Here is a 22,217-nt window from a genome sequence, read left to right on the forward strand (position 1 = left end):
CGATCGTCGATAGATTGCATCAGTCAACGTTACGTTGTCAATTCGTAAGCGACATCCTTTTGCATCCTCCGAGAAGAAAAAAATACACTTCACAATTTTTTCACCCACAGGTTGTTTTTCTGAGGAATCACCGTTTTTTAACATACAATACACGCTGTTTTATCCAATTTGTACGTTATCTCTTTTTTTCGAGACTTTTTAAAATATTATGAACAATAATATCGTGTTAAAATAGTTAAAATATATAGTTATATGAAATAATACTTTTCATTATGTGATAACAATATAGTTTTGTAAACTATTTTTCTGTTTTATACACAAATTTATTTCATAAATTGATTCAACTAAATGTAATTGTGCTATATTTCGTGGAATTTCTAGTATTATATATTGTTACACGCTATGTGCTTGTATTAATGTAATATGAAAGAATATGCCATGACAATACATTTAAATCTAACAATATTGTATTTGCTATTATCGATTTTCTCTAAAATTGTTTGCGCGCGATAATCATGATATATTATCAAATAAATCCATTATATGCATACATATTAACTTCTAAATATGAAATGCACAATTATTTATAAGAAGTTTTTATTTTTTTTGTGATGTGTACCTTAATAAATGACTAATAAATTACATTTGTTGATACATTTTCCATGGAATAACAAAACTTATGAAAGTAGCGATTTATATAAACTTATTATTCTCTCTTTTTATTACTTTTGTTTTGATATAACCTCTTTTAGTCGGCATCAGATTAAATCAATTTTCGTAAAATACGATTATCGTGATAAAAAGAAAAAAAGAAGACGGGAAGATGTCTGAAAAGATTGTAATACAAACGATCGATGTAGCTGCGTGTATTCACGAAGTGAGATTTCATGTTGTATACTTCTCTAGGCATTATCCGAGATCGGACGTAATGCGTTCCCTCGTGAATATATTCATGATGAATTGTACGCGTTCCAGTATCATTTGACAGCTTTAAATCTTGTGCAATCACCTCGCATGTCCACTTTATTTCGCGTAATGCGTAATTTGTTATATAAAAAAAATCGTATTTTATACACAATATGATTTTATATAAGATACGATACGTTTGAAAAGAAGCTTTTTCTCGATAAGTTTATAAAGATAAAGGATACAGGGATATTCTCTCTCGCGTAATTTACAAATAAGGTATTCAGTTATCTGGTAAATGCAAATGGTGCGATATCATATTTCAGGTGCGTTGATGATGAGATTTTTCGTGAAAATAGAGCCGGCCTTATTCTTGACCGGTGTGCTATTTCCTTTGCAGCGCACATACAATTCTGTACTACTCAGCGTTCTCTGTCGCCTGCAGCTTTTTCGCTGTCAACTGTTAAAACATTCCAGATAATTGGTTTTGCTACCATTAAATGAATATAATGATGGACATACAAATTCGAGAAAAATATGAATTCTCCGGAAATCTGAACGATTCTTATGGGAATGTCGAGTGTTTTTTTTTCTCTCAAAGCAAATATTTGTAATTAAATTGATATGATATTGCAATGTAAACGTCGCTTAGTATTATGTAATGTAATTAATTAATTACGTAATAAATTAAATTGAGATAATTTTCTTGAGTTTTGATTTATTATTATTGTATGATTGTATAATCTTATTACTGTTTACGGGAAGTGTAGTAACATTTTTCCAATTGGGCAGGGGATTGAGAACGCCGGGCAACCGAAGAAACGTGACGGAAAGGATTCTAAGAATAAAGAGGGCTTTGAAGTTACGATCCAAATTGAGAGATAAAAAATGGATCGAGTCCCTTGCGGGTGGCTTTTGCCCTGGTTACACGCGGGGGCGTATCAAACTCAACGTACTGTCGCATAAGTGTTTCGGATATTTTGCTGGTATAGATGCAATGCGTGGATGTGTACGTCACACCGTAAATATCGACATGGAATCGGGCGGTATAAATACGTAAAGGAGTTGAGAGGGAGTTGAGGAAAAAGTATACGGATATAAAAGAACGTCTCAAGGGGAATTCCGTTATTCATATTTCAGAAGCGCGAAGAGGAATTCGCATCGAAATGCTCTTACGGTGTTTTCCGCCTTTTCGAGCGGTTTTGACGTCGCAGATCTCGCATTTCCGGCAAACACAATTTTCACATTTTTCTTAGACCGCTAATTATACACGCGGCAGAGGGTAATTACGAATTTATATTACGCATAAGTCATGTGTTTCGTAATGTTTTATTATCTTTGCGAAACTTTTTATGCAACATAAAAAGATACTGCAGCTTGTGAATACTTGCACTCTGAGTACGCGTATAGCCTGTGTACGTAAAGAAAGAAGCTAGAAATTTATGCACAGAAAAGAAGAATATTCTTGATTTGAAAATATCTTTAGTTTCAACGTGGAAATCTTGAAATAAAATTATATAAATAAAGAGATTATAGTGATCGCTTGCTTATATAATACGAAACAATCTATATATCTTATAAGAATTTCAACTTTCTGTTTCAATATTTTTTTCTTGGTTTAATTATATAACGACATCATTCAAGCAAGTTTTCTTCGTTTAACTTAGCTGGCGCTAGACTATTCGCGACTCGTGGTTCGCCATTTGTGCCGATTCGCCAGCGGAGCGGTTTTTTGACAAAATCAAAGAAATAAATCTCTTCATTTCTTCATCTCTTTCATTTCGTCAAAAAACCGCTCCGCTGGCGAATCGGCGCGAATGGCAAACCGCGAATCACGAACCACGAATCGCGCATAGTCTATAACGCCAGCTTAACGCAATATAATCTCATTTCAAGATTTCCACGTTAAAACTATTTTCAAATCAAGAATATTCTTTGTTTTGTGCGTCAACAGTACATTAGAAAGAATGAGTATATATATAGTAAAAAGTAAGGATATAATTAATAATTAATAATATATAATAAAGTTATAGAAATTCTGGGTTGTTTGTAAATGTATACACATGCTCAGGTATATATATGTCTTTTGAAAACCTTACCTTCCATTCGATTGCTCCTTCCGTCGTCAAATCTCTTGGTAGCCACACCCGAGGTTTCATATGTACTACTTGCATCGTGGTTTCTCGTTTCAACCACTCTTCAGATACATACACGTTCGAATTGTCGCAAGCATCCTAGATATTTTGCTCCCACAATGAAATAAAAGTTTGTTGTTGTGTATAAACTTACCTAAGGGTTATTGCATGATGATATGAAAGTGCAAGACTGTTGATCTAATTCGAAAGTACTAAATACGAAAGTATTAAATTTATTTTTAATATTTATGACTATTAATAAGAAAATTGTGTCACACAAATCTGGAAATAAGGAAGAGTTGTACAATATATCTCTATAACGACTCTAATTCTACCAGTGAGTGATATTTGAAAGACAATCATTAATGTAATTAAATATTAGTTTATCTCGTAAATATATATGTATAACGCGGCTTTTTAAAGATATTTTTGGGAAAAAAATTGACATTTTAATTTTAATCTAAAATATATTTTTCATTATTACTTACAATTACTTCCCATCTTTATCTTAAATTTTCAATTGCTTGGCGATAAAAGTCTTTCGATTTTGAGCTAAAGAATAAATCAATCTCCTTTTTATATCACGTCATTTATGAGATGACCCAATATTCTTATCACTTTCGATTATTAGCATTTAAATATATTAATTTATATGTTGTAAAGAAACGTGTTTATATTTTTGTTTTGTTTTGTACTACTAAATAGTTCAAAATAGAATGTATATATTTTTGTTAGCTGTAACAACTTTCCTGTTTCAGCTCCTGTGCTCACCCCTCTATTAGTAATACTACTGTCGGGGTTGAATTACGCGTACTGTATAAATCTACATACATTTTGACGTTTGTTGCCACTGCTTCGTTGCAAGCGGCGTTTAGCTTATAACGCGTAAGACCGATATGAAACTGGTGGGGCTTCGTTAAATATGTATTGAAATTAACGACGCGGTAATAAACAAATATCGCATTATTAACAGTAATGATGTTGAGAACATTATTCAACTTGCATATTTTGCCAATAATTATTTCGCGCTTATCAATGCCAGCCGTTAGCAATTGAATATGAAATTCATCTCTGCATATTGTGTATCTTTTAATATTAAAGGTAGGTATCACCTTTATTTATAAATATTAATCGGAATGAGAATATTCCACAAAATTTTTAACGAAGATTATAGGCTTATTTCCAGTATCAAATTAAACATTGTGATGATATAACGAAGAAAATTGTTTTATATTTTGACGTAGAACTACGTCTTTGTCGACAGTAAGGGGAGGTAAATCCAGGCACAGATACAACGAAAACATGTCACACTCTGAAAGTTTATATCTTCGAAACTAATAATCGTAGAGTAATAAATAAGGTACGTCATTCGATAGCTTATAAGAGTCCCATTTTCTCTCTAAAGTCTCTAAAGTCTCCAAAAGGGGTTACTGATTTATATCTTAACAAATCTCCATGATTACTCTAATTTCCGTAAATTTTGTGATATTAAGCTGAAATTTGTTTTTTTATGGATAGAGTGTCATTAAAGGAAGGTTGGTATTGAATTTGGTGATGATTGGTGAAGGGGTTACCCCGATTTCTGTTTTAACAAATCTCCGTGTTTGTTCTAATTTCCGTATATACATTTTGTGATATTGAGCTGAATTTTTTGATGGATAGATTATTATCATTAAAGGAAGGTTGATATTGAATTTTCTGATAATCTGAGAAGAGGTTATCGATTTCTGCTTTAAAAGTGTATGAAGTTTTCTACCCCTACTTTATATTCAATGCTTTTTATTATAAATTTACAAATATAATTAAAAAAGTGTTCAATTTAGAAATTTGCAGATTGTTCCCTCAATTTGGCAAATTTCTCATAGATAAAACTTTATGAGCGAAAAAAAAATGATCAGGAAGCAGTTTTAGATAAAAATTTAGAAATTCCGCAAAAATCAATGTAAAATTACTATATATGTTTGTGTATATGTACTTATATGTATGTGTGTATATATTTAAACGTATCGCTCTTTATTTCCATCTCATAAATGATTATATCTATATAAGTTGCTGGTTTCACATATTATATGCCAATTTGATAATCTGTCAATATATACGATACGTTGAACTGTCGATACTCGAATGTATCGATATCCTCGCAAAAGTGAAGAATTGTATTAAGGTCGATGCAGACACAGCCGTGCCGTATCCGTACCGTGCACGAAACGGAAACATCAGACAAGGATACCTATTGTCTCCATCCTTGTCTAATGTTGTCTCTATCCTTGTCTAATGTTAACGATACGGATACGGCACGGCTGTGTCTGAATCGACCCTTAAGCAGTAAATCATTTCGTCATATGAATCAGGAAACAATAATACAGGAAAAAGATATAAAGAATTAAGAGATTGTGAGAGTAAGGGAAACGAGGAAACCTGGTGGAAGTCCACCATATTTTTCACTTAAAAAGCTTCCTATGTGAGAAAGCCTAAGGTAAAATTATAAAAAAGTTATATATTAAAAAAAAAACGGGCACAGTAACAACTGTGCTGCAAACAACAACGTAGAACTACGTCAACTATCACTATTTTATGTTACTAGACACTACAGACGCGCGCTACGCGCGCGCTATTTATCTTTAACATTTCACTATTAACCCTATTATACACAACTGTCAAAATATACAATGACAGCTGCAAATGAAGTAAGCGCAGCAAGAGAACCAATCGGCATCGCGGAAAAGCGGCAACAATAAACTTCACATCTCCTTTTTAGAAGAGGAACCCTTAAATGCCACACCTCAAGAATCTCGTAAATGACACATGGGTCTAAAAGACCCCAGCATGAAAAATGTCTCCTTACTCATTGATTTTTTGATATTTAGTTATGAAAATTATTTTCAATGTTGTTCAAGGCTTAGAAAAGAGAATAAAATGCTTATATTGTTAAAATTTCAATTTCAACATAATATAAAAAATTAAGTAAACTGAGTACTGCTAAGTGTACAACCGGGTAGGTCAATCACTCAACTATCATCAATGGGGGCATGAGCTCCATTTTTGGCAAGAACATTTCATTCTAAAGGGTCTGGGGTCCGCTGGACCCCGTGGCATTTAAGGGTTAAAGTATTCAACGGAGGAAAGTAGACGTAGGGCTACGTCAACTGTCTTTCAATGAATACTATACAACATGAAATAGTGACTTTATGCTGCTATTGCTGCTCCGCTCTCAATATAATGTCTACATGATACACCTTAATGAAAATCGCGGGATTATAGTTAATATACATTTATAATCCAGCGGTGGATTATAGATTTATTAATATACCACGAGACGTGGTAAATCCCGTTTGACGTGACGTGTCAACATCGCCGCGTTTATCGCGTACCAAGTTGAATTCCGTTTTATTGATTGCATAAGCAATATCCATCTCTTCGAACCTAGAATTTTTGCAAATCCGTAAATCGCTTCGACGCACCCAATTTAGATGCATATTTCACTAGTTTCCGTATTTATTGAGTCGATACCGTGGGATGCGCAGGTATTGTTGGCTTTTTCGATATAACGTGGATGACCGTTGACAGAAACGAGCGCAATCGCGTGCTGTTTTGCAGTGCCACGTTTAAATTTCAATTTATACTCGGCCGTCGTGGAGATTCATAGCCGCGCATAAATTAATTAGTATGTTATAATTAACTAACAGTTTACAGTTTCTGTATTTCGGTGAAAATGCATTAATAAATTCTCTAAAGGCTGCAAGTTGAACATTAATTTAATTTATTCCGTTGGAAAAGTAATTCCATTGGAGAAATGCTAGCGTAATTATTGACACGCGAATTTCTATTTACGTACGGATTCTTATTAATCTGCATAATAATTTTTTTATTTATTGTTTCTCTCTGAAATTACATAGTTGCAATAACACGATTTATATTGTTTCCCCCTCTTCAGTCAACCTTTAGAATATTTGTAATTTATGGAATTAGTTTTTTAATTGCGAAAAATATTGTGTATTTAATTTGATTTATTTTGATCTGTCTTAAATTAGCATTTTTAGATTAAAAAATAAACGTAAAACACGATCTATATCAATTCAATATCGTCTCGAAAGGTGGATTTGGTTTTTACGAATATTGTAACAATTTTTTATATATATAACGATTTTATAATAACATTGAACATTTTCTAATTTATGTTTTACTCTCTATTATATAAATTAATTATGTCACCTGTATTAAAATAATTATTCCTTACTTTCATTAAGCTCGATATCGAGTTTTAGAGAGTTAAACGGTGATTATCTTCTTGAATTAAGATTCAACACGACTGTTATATTCGCGGATATGCAGGATATGAGAGTGTGTGTTAATCTGGATGTTCGTATTCAATACTTGTTGCCATTAAATATATTCAACTTGCAACTGACTGAATGAAAACGTTGTTCCATATTCCTCATATCTTCGTCCTGTTTTTTTTGCGCTCTTATCTAATATTCAATAATTTCTACATATTTTATAAAGAAGCGTACGATATTGATATCGAATAACAAATATTGTACAACAAAGCTCTTGAAGATGGAGTTTTAAAAAATGAGAAAAGTTAAAGCGACAGTTTATCTATCGATTGATTTTTTGATTTGTTTTATGTAAATATTGAATGAAGAGGCTTTTAATTTGTTAATGTGTTCATATGACAGAGGTGCAACATTGCCATATGTGAAAGCCCATCCATCTATTTTCGTTATCAAATCACGTAGTGCTCTGCTTCGTAGTTACAAATTTCGCGACTAAGACCATTGAGCGATGGGAATTAATTAATCTGATAACATACAGGTACGTGAATGTATTAAGGATTTTCAGGCCCAGTAGAGACCTAACTCGTTGCAATGCCATCTCCGAACCTCTCGAATTTCCCAAGATAATTATTAGATACAAAATCGTATAAAATCGCTAGATCCTTACGATACTTGACATTATTACTTTACGTGGTAGAAATTCTATTTTTATTTGAACTAGTTTTATATTTTTAATATAGATATTGAATTTTAGTCTCATACTTTATTAATAAGTAATATTTTAAGATTTAGATGTTTATTAACGTTTTATAATTTAATTTTATACATGTGACTTAAATCAACGTTAATTACATTTTCGTGCAGTTTTAATCATGTTTATGTATATTGTGTATATTATTACGATATTTACTTATACGATAAATATTTAACAAAGTTAATATGAAATTAATCATTATCTAACGTAATTAGAATAATTGGTGTCTTCGTTGCACTTAATTAGGTATGAATTATAGACTTAATGTGGCCTGAATTTGCGCGTAACTTGATCCTATCTAATTAGTCATATTGACATATTGCCGAGATGTATCAGCCGTATATTTGTGCGATCGTATATAATACGTCGTATCTTGAGAGGATTGACTGCTGTAATTTTCTAAAGTTCCGTCGTGGAAATGTATCGTTGAAGTTCGTGAAAGAAGTTCGCATCTTTTCTTAAAAACTTTCTTTAGTCCGCTATTTGCCGTGACGTTTTAATATTGCATCCCCACAAACATATAATGCTATATGCTATCATTAAATAGATCACCGTCATTAGGTTATTAAATCTGGGAAATTTTTGTTGTTGTTTGAACGTTCAAAAAATAAAAAATCCAAACGTATTAACTTTAGGTGACAATGCATCGTCTGATCGTCAATAGTGCGGTTAAATTAAGAAGCACCGAGCCTTTTCCGGCTTGTGCTTATCGATATGGCTTGTCATTGCTGATTTGCTGAATAATTGCGTGCTCACCTGTCAGTTCGCGTGTCAGTCTGCTGTATTTGCGTCGGTATTTGTAATTCTTGCTCTCGATTTGATTTCGCCTCCACCCGATGATCATCCTCTTCTTCTTTCTCATTCGTCGTCCTCACGGTTGTTGCGTCGCAATTCTCCACCGCAGTGTTCCTACGTTCCACCTGTATAAGAAAATCCGAGGGCACACCGGTAAACTTACTTCCCATTTAATTTCCTGAGTATACAGAACGTTAAGAAATACACAAGTATGTACAGAATGTCAAGAAAATTAACTGAATTCGTGCCGACTTCTAATTTTGCACTCACGTCGAGTTATAGCAATTGTAATGTACACTGAGAGAACAGTATATTAATAGTTAATATACATGCTTTGTCGTTAATGTAAGAATTTTTTATGTCCGACCCTAATAAATATTTCTTCATAATTAATATATGCTATATTGCGTATCACTGAATATAACTACATTTATCAGTATAAAAATAATATTACTGCATACCGCAGTCCGTGCTTTATTAATAATAAAGATTATTAGTAATAATATAACATTGACTTTCTTTGTCATAAATAAATGTATGTTTGCGTAAAATATTTTATTAATTTCGACAAATGAAATAATTTATTTGAGATTATACTTATATTAATAATTAATATAAATTTGTTAATTACAAAGACATTACATTTAATATACATACAATTTCATATAAATTGATGGTATTTTTACTATACAGTTACGTATATTATTATTAAATATTACGAATTTACATTGACATTTGTATATTTCTGACAAAGATATCAAGTCTAAACTCATGGTATATTAATAATTAAAAAAGTATTTCTCTCAGTGTAATAAGTTTTATTTAATTACTTATTGTTACATATATACATGTTCTGTAGAAAGTATTTTTGATTAAAACTGCATTTTTTTCTGAAAAATTAAAAACTTAGTAACCACGTAAAAAATTTTTATTGCTTTCTCGTCATACCTTTTAAATATATTTAAGAGCTAGGAATTTATATCACTTTTGGATTTTAACGATGGAAATCACAAAAGGTCAACAGAAAAGAAAGCAGAAAATACAAAATAGTCACTATGTCCTTTTAATATTAAACCTTTAATTTTCTGAGCTATATTTCGTCAATTATTAAATTACTATTTTTAATTGGACTTTTATTTCTCATCTTGGTATCTCAGATTCTTATTTTATATTTTTAATTGTTTTCTCCTTTAATGAATTCAACGATACTGTTATTGATGTCGCATTTCTAAGTGAGAACAGTCGTCATTTGCAATTTCGTCATTATTTTATCCGTATTCTCTTGGAATTAATTAACAACACTTACCGTGTTGGGATATAGCTCTTTTCGTTGCTCTTCATCGTCGGACTGAATCACGGTGGCTTCCGGTGCGACATGGCTGCTATTTTCCGCCATCTCTCCTTTCTCGTTTTAGCGCGGCCACAGCAGAGGCCCAACAAGCAATACACGATCACGCACACAACTCTCTTGATTTCGTTCACATGCACCACTCACACGCGCTGCGGCTTTGACCCGAAGTCTTTCCGTTTGTGTTCCGCTCAGACTGCGTGATACCGCATTTTTGTCAAAATTGCATTTCGCTGCTTTCACGGAGTATGGTTACGCACTGACTCATTCCGTTCGTTTTGAATTTCCTTCATGGAACGCTTTAGATCTGGGAGAATATCGGCGATCTTCGCGTGGCAGAGGAAATAGGAATATCCTGGACACTCGAGTCGATGAAAGGGCACGTGTCAAGGTCCCGTTAGGACTGATCGTTGTGCACGCGCATTCTGTTAAAATTCTGTTACGTACATAAATTTAGAAAACAATTATTAGAAAGAGAATATTGGATTGAATCGATAGTGAATGGAAGATATATTTTCTAAGGATTTATGTTGCTTTTTCTTTTATCCAGATATTGTGTGAATTCATGAAATATTTTAATTAGGGGTAATAAGTAAATATTTCGAAACAGTGCATGAAAGAAGAAATTAAAATCTCTGGAAATGTACTTTGTCAATCAACATTTGTTCGGCAACAAAATCTAATTAATTTTATTTAAACGTAGTAACTCTTTACTTTTACCTAATTGCTCGTAAAAATTCCCATCTCGTTATTTTTAGCGAAAATTGTAATTGAGCAAATATGATATATTTTTTCTCAGCAAATCACTTTTATAGCACCTAAACTAATAGAAAGAGTGAAAAAGTTAATAAAATACAAATTAAACTTTTATTAAAAATAAAGTTATTACTGTTTTAATAAATCTCGAGAATTGACTACGATATTTTCTGATTATTTTCCGTCATTTTTTTTGCCACACGATTATTTCATGTACATATGAGAAATTATACTTAATTCTGTACTTCTTCATTCATATAATTTTTATTAACGCTTATTTTCAAGGTAAGTTAATTCTAATATTTAATAAAAGTTGAAAACTAATAGTTAGTAGAACGCACGCCGCAAAAACTCTATAAAATGAGCCGATAATACTCGAAATTCAGTTTAAGATAGTTGAACGAAGAAATTTCTCGACTTTTAGTGATGGTTAACGGGAACTTCCTTCTCTTGTTCGAACAGTGGGTAATGAGACTCCTCCGCAATTCTTTGCCCCCAATAATTCTCTTCGTACAGAAATTAAGTGATGGAAGAAGTCTAATATTTATACCATCCACCATGTAATATGCTTTTAGATGAGATTATTCTACTGAAATCTTGAATTTTTCCAAACGATTGATTACACTGTTAAGTATTGAAAGGATCGTTGAAATTTAATCCAATACTTTGAATTAAATAACAATTTATTTATTTTTAACTACCACGTGTGTCGAAATTTATTATTTTAACACAAATCAGTATTATTTTAATTCCATTTGTTTAATTCAATTAACGACATATTGAGTAGGAGCAGTGGCGATCTATAGGATGGTTAAAAATAACTCAAATTCAGTATATTAATTTGACACAAATTTAACATAGTGTATATGTATATGATTGTACGTAAATTGCTCGTTTGCAAATTCAATTTATAATATTATTTCCTACAAATGTGGAGTTAGAGCATAATGTTACATTACATTGAACTTTTTCGTAGAGAAATATCCGGAGAAATATCCGTAGAGAGAAATATCCGGTATAATTTTTTTTTCTAATTTTTCTTTTTCTCTTTTTCTACATATATATTTTTTATAGTTTTAATATCTATTTAATTTACATAATTGTAAGAAATAAATTTTATTTGTAATTCAGGAAATTTTCAGAATATCTTACTATATAAGTTAATGTACTTAGTACAGGTTACATCACATCCGTTTCGATAATTTAAGAAAGCTGTGTAATACGACTATAGTTATTGCCGTAAAAACGATAAAAGACATTTAATTAATTATTAGATTAAATAATGGCCTTTTGAAATCGAAAGCATCTCTAATGAATTATGTCACTACTATTCCACATTAATTAAATATCTTCATGTGATACCTGACGTTGATATTGAATTTCGTGTTCAGGTCGAGAAAATCCATTTAACATCAGTATTCGAAAATGTCTGCATGCTGATGATAATATAACCATGAACTACACGGTGAAGAGTTTTCAGCGAATTGAACTGCATGTTGTTACTTAGATAAGGTTTCTAAATTTAACTGACTATCCCTCGTGACTTATCACCGTAATCTGTGTATTGATAGCAATTGAAGACATGCTGTGTGTTAATAGGATCGATAATAACGTAGGATAACGATAGCAATATGTCGTGGCTATAGTTAGCCATGGGAAATCAAAAGCGCAATAATGATTACGCTATTATGTAGTTTGAATGATATTACAATAATGCTAAAATGATATATCCAATTAATGTCATACATGGAGAAATTGTGTGCGCAACATACATAAAAGTAGTAAAATATTTTTATTTTTAGATTTTATTTATATATACAGAGAAAAATAGTTGATGAGAGGAAATAAAATAATATTTAGATAAAAGATATTTTAAACGAGTATATTTTAATTAATACATATATAAAAGGTGATTTAAAGACCACTTGAAAAATATATAATATGAACCAGATAACTTGCGGAATTTGAGAAAAAAAATATAAACGCATTGTTTGACATTTGAACCGCTTTGAAGCTAAATGTAGCGTTCGTGGAAAATATGTTAGGAAACTGGCTCCAACATTCAACATTCAATGTAAAATTATTCAGACTATTTCAAGAGTAGGATTAATTTTAACTCGGTCCAATTTGCATAAGTAGTGTATAGAAATTACACAGCACATAAAGTGAATGGTACAGATTGCAGTATAAATGAATATGAAATATAAATGACGGAAAATTATACATAATGAGAAACTATTTTTCATCGTGTAACCTGTAACTCATTTCTATCCATTTACTCTGCTCATTCATTTTGATGGATTTTATATTTCGATAGGAAACTAGAAATATTTCCCACTTTTATCTTACTCTTTTTTTTTCAGTAGGCAATGCGCAACTCCCACTTCTTTTTCTATCGTACATTCCATATAAATTCTCTTTCCCTTTATATGATTTATATCGGTATCTGTGAGAAGTCGAAAGGAAAATTTGCACGGTCGGCATAATGCTGAAGTATGTGAAAATCATGTGGAATAATTTGGCGCCTATGGTAAGATACGCTACGATGAATTTCAGCAGGTGTGAAATTCCTTTTGCATATCCCTTTATACCTTAGAAAGTCCTTCTGATCCGGATATAGCGGTGTGTCGTACTTAATACCTGATTACCTATATAGCTTTGGCAATCGGATTATTTCAAGTGTGTTCATAGTTTTGCGAATCTTATTGTGTTTATAACATTTAGTTGTAAATTCGCGAAAAAATAAAGAGAAGGTTCGTGCAAAAGACGCACTTTTTATTAAGATATACATCGCACGATTACGTTGGTCAGAGTTGTTATGTCAGAGTCAGAAAATTATCAGGTTACATTAAACACGAAGTTTGTTTAATTAAAATTACGCAATATCGCGGACCTCAACAGAGATAAGGTTGAAATGTTATAACTTTTGCCACACAGCAAAAAGTCTTTGCCGATCGGGTTTCTCGAACTGTTTTTAATATTATTTGTCTTTTAGAGCGCATTTCAGTAGAGAATGAAACATATAATCTGCAAATGATACTGAAAAGAAACAGCATTTTATTCGCTGTAATGAATGATTTGATGTCACGTTTTCATCATGTGTCACCGTGTTTTTAGAAACAGGACTGGATCAGAAATAAATACGGAACAGAAAGTGTACTCGATACTATATATACTCGAAGAAGTTAGAAGTTAGAACGATCTGGCGATATCGGAGAAGCAATAATCGACTGAGACAGTTATAAGCCATTCGTTCGAAATCGTAATAAATGAAAAGAACGCCGAAGGGTGTCCGCGGGAAAGGGCTTGTTAGGGCAGTATACGAACTCTTCAATTTCACGCTATCCATTCCGCGGGGATGTACCGACCTTAATTACAAGTTTATTCATTAGCGACAGTTGTCGAGTTTCGACGAGCATGCGGATATCGTTAGTCTCGCGCAGATCTCGCGTTACCACGAATAATGTTACGGCTGGGCCGGCGTTCGAGAGTTTCGAACTTACTTAAACAACTTTTCCATTGTTATCTATATACACACCAGGGTGCGACGGGAGCACGGAAGTATTTTTACGTGATTATGGGTAGTTCTCGTGCGCGGAGACGCGGCTACCACTCAATATGATTGAAGCTTACGCGCGGCGAACAAAAACTTCTGAAAACAACTATGCGAATTGATTATATTCGTGTTAGTGTTTGTGGCTAAGTTGATAAAATGATGAATCGAAAGAAGATAATAATGTTTTGGTAAGGAAGTCATGGGAAGAGAGAATATTAATCTCTGTTTCGGAATAAACGTCGTCGTCAAATAGAAAACTGTCAAATTCGAAAAATATAGAAAGCTGTACGAGGCGATTCGTGCGATTTCTTTTAAATTTCAGAGATGTAATTTAATTTGCGATCAATTTTCCGCGTTATTTCAAAGAGCGCGACGCTACTTAAATCTTTGGTTGGAAGACAGAAATGTCTCCTGGCCTTCATTAAAAAGTACTACTCTTGAAATATATCGGGAGAAAGTTTTATTGCTTATTCGCGTTCGCCGTGGAACTCCGTGCGCTTTACATCATTGCGACTATGCAATTGGACTCCGAAATGGTATCAATAAAAATAACGTAGCATTTATTCGAGAACGTGCTCCACGAACATGCGTATATTGTACTTTCGAAAAAGACAAAACTCTCAATTCTCGATACCGAAAAGCAGTAAAAACTTAATTACTTTGATTGATTAGGGTTTGTAAGTGGAGACTATTTTGGAAAAAAAATGTTGAGAAAAAATATATTTACGAAATTTTATTTGCATAAACAGAATTATAAGGTTTCTAAAAGCTTATTTTTTGTGAGCAAGCTTTATTTGTTATTTCACTCATACATGCTCGATTTAATCGATTCGACGTTAACTGTGTAATGAAATGTCGTCGTATAAGAGCTAATTGTAAGATAAACATCATGAATATGTGTTACGACAATGTATAATAACCTAGATAATTACGGGACGACCCGATATGCAATCTAAGAAAGTATTTTTTTAAGTTCCCAAGATGTTTACCAATGTCACGAGCGTATTACGAGATGGTTGCCGTGAACGATGATTTACGATCGCAATAACGAAGGAGAACGGACCGAGGTTACCCCAAGTGCATTGTTGAATTCGCCACGTTGATCAAGCTTAAAAGATTAAGTCGCACAAGTGTATTTCTGTCCTGGTTATAGATCGAATTTGCGCGGAAATTGCGTTTTCCCGCGCGTAAAATGAGGCAACTTTAATTTTATCGTAAATATTCGATACACTGATTTCAATATTCCGCAAAGTTTATTTGGACGGTCGGTTGTACATTATGCAACGTGGGTTGCAAAATCAACGTGTGTGAAACTCAGCGTGAAATTTGTCGTTTAATAGCATATTAAGAATTTAACATTGCCTCGTTAACTTTTCAATTACGATTGCATAAATTTCTATAACGTTAATATTTATACCCTTTTTTTCACCGCGCAGTAAAAATAATACAGCGTTAGATTATTTTACTTTCAATTTGAGCGTGTTAAACATGAAAGGGAAAAATTCTCACAAGCGTACATATTTACACTTGCGTAAATACGATTCTCCGATGGCTTATGGGACAATTATACGGATCATAAAAATAGTGATTACTCATCAGTCTCATTATTCATGTAACAGGGTCAGTTTGAAAGGTGACATTATATAGCAAAACGTTATGTTGTTCGCTTTATGTAAGGATATAACTATGTGATATAAAACCGGACGCAGTGCGTAACAGAAATTCGATCGATATTTTCTCGTAATAACATAATAGGAATCGCGGCGTTCCCTGCAATATATAAAGTAACTGCGGCGAAGTAAACTTGCGCAGAGCATACAACTCATATCCACATCATTATTTACATTGTCTAAACTACGTACTATACATTGTGTAAACTACTATAGATAGTAAGGCACATAATGCGTTGATGGAAATAATAAAATGAAGACGGTATAAAAGTGGAACACCGTAATGGCTTTGACGACGAAGTACTGATGACAGAGGCAATGTTATGTTGCAATCAAGATGTTAAATATCTAATCCTAACATCGCGAAGGATACCCGAGCCTATCGATCTCGGTTAATTGCTATTCCACCTATATACCTGCCCTGACAAGTACCGCTTAATCGCGGGCATAAGATTTGTTTTCCTTTTAGCGGTTTCTATGAATGGAAATGCGCAAGAAGTGTCTATTGAAGTTTCCATTGGAAGTGTCCATTGTTCGATAATCCTTTCCGTTCTTGAAATAACTTTGAGAAGGGAGTAAGAAACGAAAGTTTTGCAGCAAAGGTTTACTATTTCTTTGTACAGCACAAAGGCGTTTCCATGGTTGACATTTGGTCGTCGCGACGTAGAAAAGAACAATAAATCGGACTTGGAAAACAAAGGGCACGATACTATCGCTTATTTGTCGATGCGTCATATAGTATGCCCCATATACACGCAGAATGTAATTTCGGTCGTGTAATCTGCTTCGTGTGATTGTATTATCCTTTGCGTGGACTATCGACTTTAAGATAACGGATCGTCCTTCCCGAACGAAGCCACGATTGCCTCATAATTTTTTTCCTGCGTCAGCTACAATCCATTTTTATTAGAATTTATGGTTACCCAGCGACGAAATTTCGGTACAGCTACGCTATATTTTAATAAAGCTAATTAAGCCATATTATAAATGAGAAAAAAAATTTTCATGAACATGCGTAGTCAAACACAATTTTAATTAACGCGATCGATAATATCCGACGGATTATTATTAAACAAATATTTTTTTTAAATTATAAATGTGAGGATTTGTGGAGATTTTTAATTTGTACTAATAACAGAGATCACCTTCAATTCAAATTGGAAGAGTGACTTCTGTTTTACTTAAGTGAAACTCACTTAAAATCCAATTAAAGAAAGTTTCGTTTAAAGTTTATTAAAATGTTTGTAACACGAAGTGGAATAGTTTTCGAATGTCTTACAGAACGTTTAAAAAAAAAGTGTGACAAAATATTGTTTGTTCTGAGTTCCTGAGTTCTTTCCCTGTATAGTATATATTATGCATTCCCGTACCGCACACGCACACACACACACACACACACACACACACACACACACACACACACACACACACACACACACACACACACACACACACACACACACACACACACACACCCACACCCACACACACATACAAGTACTCCATTCGAAATTTTTAAAATTTTTTAGGTATAGATCCTAAACTCCACGCGAGAGTGCATTTTCCAATTTCTCCTATATCTAAAAAAAAAGCAGTAAGCGCTTTATCGCGGAGTACTTTAAAGCTTGAAAGCTTTGTTTACACCTGCACGACCTAGTCAGATTACGATGTTTCGCAATGTAAACTATATGGTGCAATAGCTCGCATCGTTGATGCGGGATCGATTTTATGATCTCTATGTTATCGCGTAATTATAGAAACTGCCGAGCAGTGAATTTATATAGCTGAACAGTGCCAAGAATCGGATATGCTTGAATGTCATTGATCGGAATAGACGTTATTAATAATGCAAAATATTTCCTACAGTAATCACATTCTGAAAACACACTTACGCACACAGCTTTCCCCCCTTTTACAAGGCCTTTTCCTAATTTTAATTTTTAAACTCGAGGTAAAATTGGGAGAAATTCAACCAATTCGAAAACGAGACGCGAATATCGTGCATTTGGTTTGCGACAACGTCATGGCGTACGAAATTGAGGAAGTTCATGGAATGAGTTAAATTAGGCTGGAATTAGATGAACTCCGCCTTGGGATTTCATCGAGAAACGAACGTCAAGTACACACAACGTGAAACTAACTTTGGTTGCGTGTTCGATTCGGTAAATAACGGCATCAGATTGCACAAACGAGACACAAAGCGCATATATCGTCCAGTCAAGCTTCAAAGTGCATTTGCTCCAACGACGATCGTAAATTACCGAACATTATGCATCCATTATTGCAGCTGATCGACTGGCTATCCCTTATATAGTGACTGAAATATTAAACCCGAATATCTTTCCCCTAAGTACCCTCTTTTTGAAATATCACGAATAGGTCAGGTGAGTTCGGCTATTTTTAATTTGGCTCCACTAAATCTATCTTTATATTAATTAAATAATGATTAGACAATCACATTGTCTATGTTAAAAAAAAAATCAATGATGTAAATTAGCAAGAATATAAGGGTCGTAAATTCTTTGAGATTCACAGATTTGAGTATTGTAAATCATATCTTTACATAAGAAATTAGATAAAAAGAAACGGCGATAAAATTTTTTCTGACATGCGTATTAAAGCTCTATTTGTTTGTTTCCTAATTATAATATCAATAGAAATGCGCCGCTGTTCTTGATTTTAAATAAATCAGAGATTATTACCGAGATGCATTTAAAATTCAATTAAAACACAGAGTTTTGGGTGCATAAAAAAATATCGATAGTATGTTGGTTAATGCTGATCGCAGGACATCTCAACTCGATCGATTACTGCTTTGCTGCTTTACTGTTCTACAATTACAGGTCGCTTTCAGAAGGTTTTACCGCGCTAAGTATTAAATGAATTTAATCTAATCATTATTTGATATTTTGCTCACACTCGAAACGGACTATTTATATAGGTAGTTTGTGATTAAAAATTAATTATAACAAAATTATCGCCCGCGTGGAAAGCGTCGTGTTCGACTATCACATATGTGAATGCTTAATGGCCATTCCATTTGAATAAAACCTATATTTTCTCGTCCGTAAACCGGAAACGTGGTCGAGCAAAAATGGCGAATTAATGAGAAAATATGCGCCATGATATAGCGAGCGAATCAATTCTAATTGCCTGTCGGCTGTCCGATAATAACGCGCAGTATTTACGCGCGAGTTGTTGTACTTACGAACACACTGCCTACGACGTGAACATCGACGTTATCACCTACTTACGGACCGTCAACTCAGCAGATCACCGTAGTATATTAAAGACGGGCCATAAACGCTAAAACACCGTTTACGATCGTATCGATCTTCCCCAGGCGAGAGAAATCGAGAACGCTTCTCCCATTTGTTCCTTTACTAGCGGCACGGCGCGCGGCGTCGCGATCCAGCAAATTGTTCCCGAAGCGCTCTTTAAGAATTCAAGTGCGTCACCTGCCCACACTCGAGTCATGTACTGACAGTTTGTTATTTTCAGACAATCCTCTTTGATATATATATATATATATATATATATATATATATATATATATATATATATGTATATATGTACCGTCAGGATATTATTCAACGTTTCTGCGTTGTTTAATAAGGATATCGATAAAGCTCTAACGAGCTTAGAGCTTGGAGCTTAGAGCTTCGACGCTATAAATTGCGCGCAGCTGATCTGTATATTTATTTGGGACGAAGGGAAGGCGAAGATTACAGATAAGGTCTTTCTTCTCCCGTATCTTTAGCGTTGACGATGCGGCTCTCTCACCCAGATTATACCGGTCCCCAATTCTCCCTGGCCTTTATACTTTCCGCGATAAATTTTCGCATTTCTTCGTTTCCCTCGCTCGAGGCGACGTTGGGGAAAGACAATCTTAATGTACAACGGTATTCCCGCGCCCGTGATATCGTCGTTCTCCGTTTCACCCGGGGGTCATTAGGCAGCGAGCGAGGCCCGTTCGGAGTCGGCTGTTAGGCCGTGCGACAGTAGTAAAACTCGACGTTGCGCCCGACGTCCGTCGTGTAACACGGCTCGCCGTCTACTGGCGCGCTCGACGCCAGGCGTCGCGACGCATAGGGCGCAACGCTAATCGGCGCCGCGTCCCTCCACGATGTTGGCGATTCACGGCGGCAGTGCGTAGAAACGCGAATCTTTTGGCACGCATCGCGACATTCGCCATTCGCCGGAAGAACATCGGAGCCCTGCCTCTGCGTGTCACACAAATTCTCGTCAATTCCCCCCCCCCCCCGGTGGCCACGCCGAACCGATTACATTAACGAGGAGGGCGCGTTTGTCCGTGGCATTGCTTTTGATTAACCCGTATCTCCCGTGTCGTATGATTTCATCGAATTTTCGCCGTTCGTCCATTGCAACGATCTTTCTACAGATCTCTCTGCGAGACCTTTTTTGTAGATGTCTCTATCAGAAAAAATGTGTTACAATAATTTTATTAATAAGTTTAATTAATAATTGGCGCTTATTTTTGCGAAGATACTGGAATACCAGATTCAGTATAAAGTTTCTTTAATACTTATTTGAGCTTTAAACATCGCTATATGCTGTTGGTTTGCGTGTTCAATATTTGATGAGAGAATATTAATTAATTATTTTTGTTGCAAATCATGGACTGTACACTGTGCCAACTAATTTTAGTCACACGCATAATGCGATCATAAATAATACCTTGTTAATTGATGCATTATTGATAATAATGCACAATATATATCGCCGCTATCAAAAACATGTTAATATATTTTTTACTATATTAATATAAGAATGTCTCATATATACATACGTGCAATTTGTAATTAACATAAAAAAACGATTTCTTTTCAAAACAATTAACTTAAGACAAGGAAATTATTTTTATTAATCACTGACGAAAATATTATAGGTACGCACATAGAGCTTAAAGTTTTGTGCATACAATCATTTTTTATAAGAATATTTTGAATACTGTACTAAGAAAAAGGAACCTTGATTAGTTTGAATAAGTAGTCTTTTGTGCGTACCTTGGAAATAAAAACTTAATCCAATTATATATCTCCGTCTGGGATTTTCTCTTTTACATATTTTAGGGCTTTATGACAAAGGCGAGAGTAAGAGAGCAAAAGAGGTTGCTTTGTGATAAGTTCTGAGATTTTTAGTTTTCGTTGTAGACACGTGGAAAGTTCGAGGTCATGCATGGCGGATCGCGTGCCGAACAATATTATCACCATCACGGTCGGAAGTATCACGTGTTACCAGTAAATCGGATTTTCGGTTTTCCGAACTCTTTTCTGTATCAGGGAAGCGGAGTTATTTCTAGATACGTATTTATTGATCTGTGAGAGCATTAAGCATTCCAGAGCTTTTAAACCTTCCGCAAATTGGCGAAGATTAAAAAAGAACTATCACATGACCGGCTATTGCCGGTATATTACGAACTGTATACTTTTTCTGAGTTAAAAATATTTTTACTTCAATTGGGAGTTTGAACACTTTTTCTGGCTTTAATTAAACCGCCACTAGCGATTGCATTTAATTTTTAATATAAAATATCATGATTATTTAATGAGTTAATTAGTTCAATATTATGATAAAGCTTAAATTTATTAAATAAAATTTTAATTCTATATTAAAATTCACTAATGAGTTTAAAAAATCCGCTGAATGAATTAAAAAACATGATCTTGCTATATACTGGTATACTCATATTATACATAGATACTTTGTGAGAAATTTTTTATAAATAAATTTTGCCATTCTACATTTTTAACATTCAATCTATATTTTCTTAGCATTATTTTTTTACAAAATAAACTTAGAATTTTTCAGAGGTGATTTGAAGGAATTTATATATTCTGTTGTAATAATTTATTATTGTGTGTATTAAAAAATTTTTAGTATTTAAATATGAAAAAAAAATATATTTGTTAAATATATCCCGTGTATTTCGTATTAGAGATATAGATATTTAAATATTTTTACCACTAATTGAACTACAAGACTACAACATTAACTTA

General features: G+C 33.6%; 2 protein-coding genes across 12 annotated transcripts in view; one reads left to right on the forward strand and one right to left on the reverse strand.

Annotated features, from left to right (window-relative positions):
- The window catches only part of LOC139809422 (phosrestin-2), a 58,386-nt gene extending 38,125 nt beyond the window's left edge, over window positions 1-20,261 (reverse strand). Inside the window, exons 1-4 of one of the 10 annotated variants that reach the window (XM_071772309.1) lie at window positions 19,981-20,261; window positions 19,406-19,503; window positions 10,174-10,640; window positions 8,829-8,992 (exon numbers count right to left, since the gene is read on the reverse strand). In XM_071772309.1, coding sequence (XP_071628410.1) covers window positions 8,829-8,992; window positions 10,174-10,263 — 254 coding nt within the window. In that variant the 5' untranslated portion in view covers window positions 10,264-10,640; window positions 19,406-19,503; window positions 19,981-20,261. Of the gene's footprint in view, window positions 1-8,828; window positions 8,993-10,173; window positions 10,652-10,935; window positions 11,039-19,405; window positions 19,678-19,773 lie in introns of those variants that run through there. The other 9 variants (XM_071772306.1, XM_071772300.1, XM_071772301.1 and 6 more) reach the window with 9 other exon arrangements.
- The window catches only part of LOC139809424 (14 kDa phosphohistidine phosphatase), an 80,900-nt gene that overhangs the window by 39,572 nt on the left and 19,111 nt on the right, over window positions 1-22,217 (forward strand). The gene's annotated exons all lie outside the window — the stretch shown is intronic.

The sequence above is a fragment of the Temnothorax longispinosus genome, chromosome 3 (genome assembly GCF_030848805.1).
Source record: "Temnothorax longispinosus isolate EJ_2023e chromosome 3, Tlon_JGU_v1, whole genome shotgun sequence".
NCBI classification, from domain to species: Eukaryota; Metazoa; Arthropoda; class Insecta; order Hymenoptera; family Formicidae; genus Temnothorax; species Temnothorax longispinosus.